Source organism: Paramisgurnus dabryanus, chromosome 2, assembly GCF_030506205.2.
Source record: "Paramisgurnus dabryanus chromosome 2, PD_genome_1.1, whole genome shotgun sequence".
Lineage (NCBI taxonomy): Eukaryota > Metazoa > Chordata > Actinopteri > Cypriniformes > Cobitidae > Paramisgurnus > Paramisgurnus dabryanus.
The window spans coordinates 3,955,223-3,966,686 of record NC_133338.1 but is presented as its reverse complement, the minus strand read 5'-3'; the positions used below and the strand labels follow the sequence as shown (position 1 = coordinate 3,966,686).

The window sequence follows — 11,464 nt, the reverse complement described above, 5'->3', positions numbered from 1 at the left end:
TTAATATGTGACCTTGGAACACAAAACCAGTCATAAAGGTTAATTTTTAAAGCAAATTTTATACATCACCTGAAATTCAAATAAATAAGCTTTCTTAGGAAAGGACAATATTTGGTCAAAATACAACTATTTGAAAATCTGGAATCTGAGGGTGCAAAAATATTTAAATATTTAGGAAATCACCTTCAAAGTTGTCCAAATGAAGTCCTTACCAACACATATTACAAATGATAAATGATTACTAATAATTTTTTATATATTTATGGTAGGAAATATATGGTAACACAATATCACATGATGTGCACTTAATATCTTTATGATTTTTTGCATACAAGAAAAGTCAATAATTTTGACCCATATGATGTGTTGTTGGCTATTGCTACAAATATACCCGTGCTACTCAAGACTGGTTTAGTGGTCCAGGGTCACAAAGATTTAGCATATTATATATGATTATATTTCACTAATGCTGAAAACTGTTTTAAAATGATTCAGCATATTGAAGTGCTTATGGTGCTGCAGAAAAGAAAAATATTTTTGCATTGACCTTGTCCAGATGATCCGATCACACCGGCGCACCTGTCAGTCACAGCTGTTGTCTGTCTCCATTACTGTAGAAGTGTAGAGAGAGAGCTGTAAAGAACAAGGTGAGAAAAACTACAGCTGCTGATAGAGTCCACATTAACTCATCACTTCCTTCTGTTTGTGTTGTCTCGTCTGTTTCCTCTGTTGAGCGTCACCGTCTAAATCCATCTAACAGAGATCTGCTGTGATGCTTTCATTCATAATTATTTGGTTTATTGGTATTGGGTTAAAATGCATTCAACATCCAATTCAAACAAATATATTTGAATGACTTAATTTAATAAACCATCAGATGATAAACTGAAATATATTCATGTTGTTATGAAAAACATCATTATATGGTATACTTCATTCAAAATTGTGCATGGTTACACTTTACAATAAGGTTCCATTTGTTATTTAGCTGCATTAAATTACACTAATTAATGCTATTTTCACTTTAAAAGCTTGGAATTATACTGCAAAACCGCACTCTTGTTGTTATTAATTATTTATTAAGCCTTTTCTTAAAAAAATATGGTAAAAAAAGGTTTTTGAACCTTTACAGGTAGGCCTATTCTAATTATACAATGTTGTACCTTTTGGGTACATTACTGTATCTTACATGGGCGTGGCAAAGATTTAAAACTGCGATGACAATAACGCGGGAACAATATCTTCCCGCGCCTCTGGTATCTTAAGAATCTTTTGTGCACACACGAGGGTGCAGTTTACATATTGCAACTTGGGTTGGACTTGGGTTTAATTTTGTCGGGTTTGTCTCGGTTAAAAAAACATTTTGCACATCGGGTTCAGGTAAAAAGTGATCGGGTCATTTGTTGTGCCCTAGCTGGATGGCGCAGTACAGAGCAGCCTATCCAGTCTCATGTGGATGCGTATAAATAGCACAAAGTGTAAAAATTGTGCAATACAGACGTCAAATTCCACTTTGGCATGCATATGATACGCCAGTCCTTCCCATTCACTTAAATGGCACTTAATGTGTTTTTGTCATTTTATTTATTGGTTTCTAAAAAAAAAAATCATTTTTTTAAACCATTTTCGCTTGGGATTAGGGTTAGATTTGAGATTTGCTTAAGGAGGTTATTTAATATACAGGTTTCTCCATGTTTTTGTCTATATTTAAGCCATGGTCGCTTGGAGTTGGGGTAAGAATTGGGATTTAGATGTCATTTTTATGTAACAAAAAGTTGTTCTAACCCTAAACCCAAGCAAAAATGGTAAAAAATAGCAAAAATAATTGAGAAACCAATAAATTACATGACAAAAAAAGACGCACCGTTTAAGTGAATGGGAAGGACTGGCGTATCATGCACGCCAAGTGGAATTTGGCGTATGTATTGCATGATTTTCACACTTCGTACTATTTATACGCAACTCCCTGAGACTGGGTTGGGTTAATATCATCAAGTTTATCAGAAATATTTTATTAGTTCTAAAACGTTTTTTTTTTCCACTGTCGTTGCTCCACAAAGCAACGAGTATGTTGTCTTTGTTTGTTTGCCTCTTTCTTGGCTAACTTGGGAGTGGCATGTTTACATTTGGGAGGAGTAAAGTGCTGAGATATGTGGCTTCATCAAACAGATGTATTTACACATGTCCATGTACAAATGTAAAAATTTTTTAAAGGTACTGTCCCCGTGACAAGAACGTACAACTTTTCTGCCTTAATTTTCTAAGAGTGTACGATTATTCGATTCTTGTTAAAGAAGTTTGTGTATGTTAAACCACAAAGATTGTCATCTTGATTGATTGTGATGTCTCTTTGTATCTCATCAGCGATAGTTTTCAAATAGTTTTTAGGGTAGTTATTTATCAGTGACGAGCATAGGGAAAACCACTTTTAATAGTATTAATACGTTAACTTTTATTAAAAAACAAAATTTTTTTTTACATTTGAATAGATGCTGAAGCTTACAATGTAGACGCATTTGCAACATTTAATGGTAGCATTATTTTGTTTTTACAGCTAAAAAAATCTAAAACATTTACAAATACCACAAAAATTGTTGTATAATTTCCCTTTAACCATTTTATCGATAATGTTACCATTGGAGCGCCTGTAGTTGGTGTCCTGAAGGGTGATCCTCGCTCCAACGCGGGACAACAGGTCATCAAATTGGGCGCGAGACAGGTGGAAGTACCGCTGAAAGCAGCCGTCATCCAGGCGCAGCTCCTGGAGCAAATGATGGAACTCGCCAAACTGCGAACGTCTCCGGAGGGTCGGATGGACCCAAGTACGGCGACGCTGACTCCTACGCCGCTGTTCTGCTCTCCAGAGCAAATACAAACCGTCAACTCTCTCGATAAAAGCACACTCATCATCAGCCATCTTGCAAACATACAACCGCATAGCACTGGCCCCTCCTACAAGAAGCGGATTTTGCCTCGGACGCGCGTCAAATGCTCGCTTTTTCCGCGCGTCTACTCCGCTCTAGATGCGCAAATGCATTCAAAAGGGTCAATCGTTTAACTACGCGCGAATAGCGCATTTTTGCCGCCCCTAGCGCGTCTGGTGGGAACTCCCCAATCCTTACCCTAAACCATTTTATAACAAAAAAATTTATATATGTATTCTTTTTTTATTATTTAACACAACGGACAGAAAGGTGTAGGAAATTTTAACAAGAACAATAGTAAACAATACATTTTTACAATAGTCAAAATAAAGCATTTAAATTATATTTTAAGCCACTAATACAGTCACACCCAATACAGTTTGTTAAAATCATGTCCTGTTAGAAATAAAAAGCATAACAGACAGACAATAGTAATCAAAATATATTATTGCGAAATTTCAAAAGCAGTACCAAAAGTCTTTGGCTATGTCCACACGAAGCCGGTGCATTCCCTATCCGATCATTTTTTTTCCTTGCTCTAAAAAAATAATCTGTAAACACGAAACACTGAAACCGACTGAAAGTGGTGTAGTATATATGCCGGACCAGTATGTGGCGCTGTAATTCTGCCACAGTTATACACTATACACGGAGAAGAAGACTTTGAGCATGCGCATAACCAATGTATGGTGTTGTCCATTATCGCTTGTTGATCACCACAATTGCATTGAAGCAATAGATTTTGCTGTAATAAAGCTAGTAGGCTTTAGTAGCTTCTGTAGCACGAACACAATCACGTAGTCCACCGTTATTGTTGTTGCTGTTACGTGTGACGCTTCCGACACGTGATGTGATGACGTTTTCGCTTCACAAAATATATGGATTGGCTGTACAGACGAAACCGCAAGTGTGTCGGTTTCAGATTTATCCACTTTAGGACCCGGTTTCAAAAAATAGCGGATTCAGTCTCCCAAAACGCCAGATCCGTGTGGATGAAACGCCAATACGATAACAAATTTATACGTATACAGTGATACACGTCTCCGTGTGGACAGCCCCTTAAAATGAGGATTTGCTGCAGCCGCGGTCCTCTTTGTAGTATATGAAGTACTGAGAAGTATTAAAGTTATTAATCCACCAGGGGTGTGTTTCCCAAAAGCATTCGTTGTTACCATTGAACTCTATTGGTAACGACAGAACCTGCGACCATAGTTTCTTTCGGGAAAGCACCCCAGAACTTTAATCCAACTTCTCTTTGTCAAGGAGCGCATTTCAAATTTCAAAAGGACATCGACTGAAAGACGGGAATGTTGCAAATCTTTGATGTAGCCAATGAGCGTTTGATATTACTGCCGTAAAGGAATGTGTCGTAAAGCTTCTTGAGGCAAAATATTTTCATTCAAATTTATAACAAATGCGATTTGACGTATACGGTTGTTGAGAACTGGGATCAAGATCACTGGATAAAGGGCTGAATTTGGATCTGTTCCTCGCAATTTTACTTGTGTAAAAGCATAGATACAGAGCTACCAAACACATGTCATTTGTTACTTTATAAAACAATACTGTATAAACTACAGTCTGTATAACAATAATCACAACATACCACTTCATGGGCTCTATCTTACACAACCGGCGCATTGCAGCGCAATGTGCAACGCAAGTGTCTTTTGCTAGTTTCCACCCTGCTCAATTATCATTTTCACGTTTAGCGCCACGTTGTTTAAATAGCAAATGCATTTGCGCCCCCTTTTGCGCCCATGGGCGTTCTGGTCTGAAAACGAGGTGTGTTCAGGAGCATTGTTGGCGCGTTGCTATTTTGAGGCAACTAAAATAGACTACGCCATTGACCAACTAAAACCTGGTTTAAAGTCTAAAGTCAATGGCGCAATATTGTTTTTGCTATTTAATGAGCGCGTTAGTAATATGCGCCTATAAACAGGACGACAACGCGGGTTTGCTTATCACATACATGAATGCGCACAGCACAAAAACGCTTTTAAATATAAAAGATTAAAGGATTGAATGTAAAATATTATTATTGAGTCTCTTGGACATAAATGAGGACTAATTAAGAGACGTTAGAAGACGTAAAGAGCTGCTTCACCTGCAGCCTGGTAAGTAAATAAATGCTTTGCTTTAATTGTACCTGTGGATATGGTAAGATGAGAAACATTTGAAGTAATTCTTTGTAAAAAAAAATCCCATATGGCGCTCTTCTAGTGCTGAAACGCTTCGGCTCTCTGCACGTTTGTAAATTTTTTATCTCTTGTTTGTATTTTAAGAGTACAAACCTTTTCTTGCATATTTGTAAATTATTTTATGAGATTACAATGATTATGTAGGATATCAATACTTTACAGCAATTAAAAGCCTGCTATTTGTACTTCTATGACTGAAAGAAAACGTCTTTTAATTTTTTAATCCAAAAATGAAAAAAATAAAAATGAAAACAACACATTTTTTAAACATTATTCTTAAACTGGTGGTCTTCTTCCACCACTTAGTTTTTCAGTTTACAAAGTCCGTCATCTAAATAGGGATTAGACAAAGCGCCAGCCCAACTGGCTTTTAAAGGGGATGAGAGATAAGACTCTCATTGGTTTATTGCACGTTACGCCCATAACACACCCATTACCCATTAGGAAAATATGTACCACCCTTTATCGACCGTGCGCTCGGCGCACAAACCATTTGTCCCGTCGTTAAATTAGCAAAAGTGGCATCGGCCACGTCCATTTAGACCGTGCGCTTTAGACGATGCGCTTAGATCGTTAAAATAGGGCCCAAAATGTTTAACAGCATCAAACAGAAACAACTAAACATTTATTTTACTGAAAAGTTTTGTTTATAAGAACGTATCGTGAAAAAAATGATCATTTACATAATCAAACTTTAGAAATAATGAAGAAGTTTTGCTGTGCATAAGTGTTGGATTTGGATAACTTAATAAACATTATTCTGCTCAGACAGACTGTCTAAAATGACTTGAAAGAAGTGTCTCACTTTAACATGTTTTTCTCACAGATCGATTGAAAATAAGTATTACACGGGTAATTAGCCCACCCTGATGAATAAGTTACAGCACAGTTATCTCCCTTTCTACCATTGGCCTCCTTTTCGGGCCCAGAAGTGTCCCAGAACCTGAAAGAAAAACAGATGTTTACTGTGTCATATGATATTGAGTTTGAAAATCAATTTTAATTGATTAAATTAATGATTTCTCACATATTGGTCAGTGTGCTGTTATCAACCCATTTCCATTTCCCCTCAGAATCTCTTTTAGACAAACCAATCCAGATTTTATCTTTACAATATATTTTGCTGACGAAATCCAATGAAAAACAAAACAACATTTATATCATACCAGTGCTGTTTCTTTACACAGTTTATCTGTCACTCACTTGTTCCTCTTTATTGTTAATAATGATCAGATCTGCTCCTCTCTCTCTACAGTCTCTTCTGCTCTCATTCCAGTTCTTCTTCTCAGATGAAATAAAGTATAAATTAAATTGATGGTAAATCCATCCATCTGTAAACACAAACAGTTTAGCTGCTGAATCCTAACTTCAACATATATTTAATATTGAAATGTGTTGTTTTACATTTTAAGATTACCATGAAGAATTGTCAGCAGTTCATTTTTCTCCTGATTTAACTCTTCATTTAGTTTACTGATGTTATTGTACTTGACTCTTAATTTATCTCTCTCTTCTGTGATGTTTTTGCTGGTGATATCAAACTGGTGATTGTTTGTTATGATCAGGACACACAGCACTATGACTGCCGTCAGTAGAAGAACACACAGCAGCACCAAACACACTGTAACTGATCTGTAACTTCTCATCCTCAAAGGGTCTTTCACTGAGGACAACAAACATTACAGGTTTTTTTTATACATTTATCATAGCTGACATCAATAATAAGCATGTAAATCCCTACTTTGGCTTTTATACAATTATGAAGAAGCTTATTGATATTAAAAGTACCTGTGAGTTGTGGTGATGGTGAGGTGAAGGTCGTATTTGAATCTTCTATCTTTTTTCCAAGTGCAAGTCTTATAGCATCAGCGTTGACATACAATTCAGTGCTATCCATTATAGCTTTCTATTATGTCAGCTACTCTCTCAGTAAAGTCAGGAAAATAACAATGCATACGACTTTTGTACTGCTCATGTGTGTTTTTGCAGGGGGTTTTGATGCAGAAAGGAACTGTATTTATGCATAAAGGAACTTCAGTTTATATCAGAATGAAAAACAATTGGTTTCTGTGAATTTTTTTGTGAATATTTAAATGTTTATTGTATGGTTAGCTGGTCTCTCTCTCCCGGCACTTTATTTTGATGGTCAAAATAATGGTATTATTTGTAAGTAGATTGTCAGGGGTTGAGGTTTAGGTTTTTGCCTTCTTGTATCTGAATTGACATAAACAATCCTAACTTCTTCAACTTCCGTCCCATTACAGTAAATATATTGCCATTGGTTGTTTTGCTCACTTGCTTATTTGTGTAAAAAACCTGTTTAAGTAGACTCTGTTAAATGCAGTGCTCATTTTTAAATCTCAACGTTTAGATGTCAGTGAGGCCAAAGTACAAGTGCACATCATGTTGCAACCTGATCTCACAAAGTTTCGTGGGATAGTCACGGAATTTATTGCTTTTTTTTCCATGGCATTCTCACGGATTTGTTACTCAACTGCTTTTTCCTATTTTCAAACCATTGTTGGTTCGGTGTAGGGTTAGATTTGGTGTTTGGGTTAGTATGTCACTTTAACTATTTGTTTATACTACTTTATCTGATGTATTCTTTTATATTTCTAAACTGTAATCAATTGTCGCCTGGCGTTGGGGTTAGAGTTGGGTTTGGGTAGGGATGTCATTTTATGTATATCTAACCCTAAACCGCAGCGACAATGGTAAGAAATAAGGACAAAACAGTTGAGTAACCAATCCGTGAGAAAGCCACGGAAAAATTAGCAAAAAATTTCGTGACTATGCCACGGAAATTCCTGAGATCAGGTTGCATTTTCAGTCTGCTCATACCGATTTTAATTTTCATTGGTGGCACATGGTCTGGTGTTGCTCAGTTTCGATGTTTTGCAGGATACTATATGATCCAACCATTATTGTTAGAATTTTGTGAAAAAGTAAGAAAACAAGACTGAATGAAAAAGAAAAAAGTTAAGCTAAATGTTACCAAATTTAAAGCTATAAAGCAAAAATTCTGTTTTGATTAGAGATTGGCCGATATATCCATTTCCCAATATTTAGTACAAGAAAAATTTAGCTCCCGGAGGAACGGGAGGGGCAAGGGTCATGTTTCCGCAATGGGAACATTACACCTCATCGAACGCCACCTCTGCGTGCTGAATGCCCAAGCACGAAAGCAAAGATCGTGACCATCCGTGGGACCCATGTATTTGCCGCACCCGGAACTGCATGGATGAAAGGACATCTTTAAAAAGATGCAATCCGCTGTGACACGAGAGAATGGCTGTTGCGTTTCTCTTCTAGGGAAAATCACTCTAGGTGCTGATGTGATAAAGCATGCAGGGGAATGGCAACGCACACACTCAAACTCAAAAAAAGCAAAAACCCAGAGCATTCGCTGTATTGCCTTTATGCCAACCAACTTCAACAAGCAGTGAGCAAAGACAGAGCTTCGAAAGCCGGCCAATCAACTGCTATTGAGAAGCGAAAAAAGCTGATTTGGTTTGCACCTGCCTCTCGTTTTATACTTGCGCGTCTACTATACTATATGCCAGTGTTTCTCAACTCCGTTCCTGGAGGCCCACTGTTCTGCACATTTTGTATGTCTCTCTTATTTGCCAGCCTCATTTCAGTTCATGGAGATCTCTGCTAATGAGCTGATGATTTGAATCAGGTGTGTTAAATAAGGGAAACATACAAAATGTGCAGAGCAGTGGGCCTCCAGGAATAACGTTGAGAACCACTGCTATATGCCAATGCTCTATAAAAGCACAAATACAGAGCTACCAAACCCATGTCATTTGTTCCTACAATAATACAGCCTGCACAACTTATAGTCACAATCACATTGATGCACAACATCAAACAAACACACAACTAAACACAATAAAATGATTTAACTGAAAAGCTTCATTTATTAGAATGCATTGTGTGAAACAAATAATTATTTGCATAGCCATAATAGACAGTAGGAATAATAAACAGAAGTTTTGCTGCAGAGGTTTACTCTTATAAGTATACACTGCAAAAAGAGATTTGTTGGTTTAACTTAAAATATTATTGAACTAAAAAAGGCTATGTAAAAATCATTTTGTCAACTAATATATTTAAGTTGAATTAACTCAAAATTTTAGGGCAACCAGGTAACTTAGGTGCAGTTTTCTTGACAGGGTTTAGATTAATCCAGGACTAGACCTTACAGGTAGTTATATTAGGAGATTTAAGTAGTTTTTACAAAGAAACCTTACAATAAACATAACTGGTGTGCATCAGTGACAAAACAATGGCCCTGAAATAAGATGTGTCAGTACAAGATGTTTTAAAATGAAGGCAGCTCAAACATACATTTCAGTCTGGGACTAGTATAAGGCCTGTACATAACCCCTGAAACAGCCCCATACTTTTAAGTTGAACCAAGTCGTTTTTACATTTCATTTAGTAAATTTTATTCTGCTCAGACAGACTGTCTAAAATGACTGGACAGTTTTGGTGTTCACAGTTTACTGAAAGAAGTATCTCATTTAAACATGTTTTTCTCACAGATCCAGTTAAAAGTTTTAGTACACAGTAAATCAGCCCACCCTAATGAATAAGTTACAGCACAGTTCTCATTTGTGTTACCATTGGGCTCAATTAAAGATTTTTCCCAGAAGCTGAAACAACAGATCATTACCAAATCATTAGATCTTCAGTGTTTTCTGTGTTTCTGTGTGATATTATACTGATCGTGAGAATCATTTATTAAATAATAATCAGTTTAATTTAGTGATTTCTCACCTAGTGTTCAGTGTGCTACCGTCAACCCATTTCCATGTGCCCTCAACATCGCTGTCAGACAAACCAATCCAGTTTGGACCAGGCATATTCTTAAAAAAATCCTGAGAAGATTAAACAATTGCATAGAGGTTACTTTTAGTAAGACCCCCCCCACACACACACACACAGTGTATCTGTCTCTCACTTGTTCCTCTTGATTGTTAATGATGATCAGATCTGCTCCTCTCTGTATGCAGTTTGTTCTGCTATCACTCCAGGTCTTCTTCTCAGATGAAATGAAGTACAAACTAGATTGAAATACTGCCAATCCATCTGTTAAAACAAACAGTTCGGCTATAGCCCATCATTCACACCCATACTGAATTATGCAGTTTATCATTTTTATAATATATATTTGTACACTATTTATGTTAAATATTTTTAAATGTTTAAGTGTATTTCAGAATACCTCTTTTTAGAATCTCCATCGTTGCATTTAACTGCTCTCTTTGTTTATTAAGATTGGTTAATAATCTACCATTTTCTGTTGTCAAATTTTTATTATTTAATAGTAGTTGGCTTTTCTCTTTTGTGAGGTTGGTATTGTTGGTTAGTAGCTGGTCTCTCTCTTCTGTGATGCTTTTGCTGGTAATGTGAGACTGGTTTATGATTGTTATGATCAGGACACACAGCACTATGACTGCAGTCAGTAGAAGAACACACAGCAGCAGCAAACACACTGTAACTGATCTGTAACTTCTCTTCATCACAAACTCACTTCCTAAAGATGAGATACAAAGTGTTATTTAGTTATATTTACTACACCAGATGTTTAGTTTAACTGAAAACATGCAAACTCTCATAACATTACTTTCTTTAAATGATCATTTTGTGAAATTATATTTGTATTAAGAAATAATTAATAAATAAATAAATAAGAAATGCAGTACCTGTGGGTTCAGGTGGTTTGGTTGTTGTCCTGTTAGATTCCTTCATCTCTTTCTTGTGTGTAAGATATCTAACAGCCTCTTCATTGATGTAGATATCATCAATCCTTTCTTCATTTTCTCCTCTGTCCATTGTTGTAGTTTTATCTATACTATTATCCATATTTTCATACATTTTACTGCAAAAGGAGATGTTTACCACTTTAACTATATAACCACTATAACAGAACTATTATTACCCCTCTTGAGATGGACTCACTGTTTGTGCATGTGTGTGTGTGTGTGCCAATGATTCATGTATTTATGCAAAAATGAACTTCTCTATGCAAATAATAATATGTAAAGGAATTTAAAAAAAAACTACAATTCAGGAACTTAACTCAAATGGGTGACACAGAATAATAACAGAGGATCTTATTGTGTAGAAACATGTGACTTTAATGAATTAAAATGGTCAAATATGACAGTTCACATTAAACGTTTGAATTATACTTTAAACACCACTTTTTTGACTCTTGCTTTCTGGGAAGAATACACTACTATTTAAAAGTTTAGCTTTACATCAGTGGTTCTCAACTCCCCCAGAATGTTTTAGATGTTTTCTTATATAAAACACCTGATTCCACTC

The 11,464-nt window shown here is 36.1% G+C and overlaps 1 protein-coding gene across 1 annotated transcript; it reads right to left on the bottom strand.

Moving 5' to 3' along the window:
• Positions 1–9,065: 9,065 nt before the first annotated feature.
• Positions 9,066–11,090, bottom strand: LOC135783472 (uncharacterized). Its single transcript, XM_065294209.2, has 5 exons — positions 10,840–11,090; positions 10,359–10,670; positions 10,095–10,222; positions 9,911–10,011; positions 9,066–9,786 (listed from the first exon to the last, which is right to left on the bottom strand). The coding sequence occupies exons 1-5, from the start codon at positions 11,009–11,011 to the stop codon at positions 9,651–9,653; spliced, it is 849 nt and encodes a 282-aa protein (XP_065150281.1). The 5' UTR covers positions 11,012–11,090; the 3' UTR covers positions 9,066–9,650.
• Between the last annotated feature and the right edge of the window lie 374 nt (positions 11,091–11,464).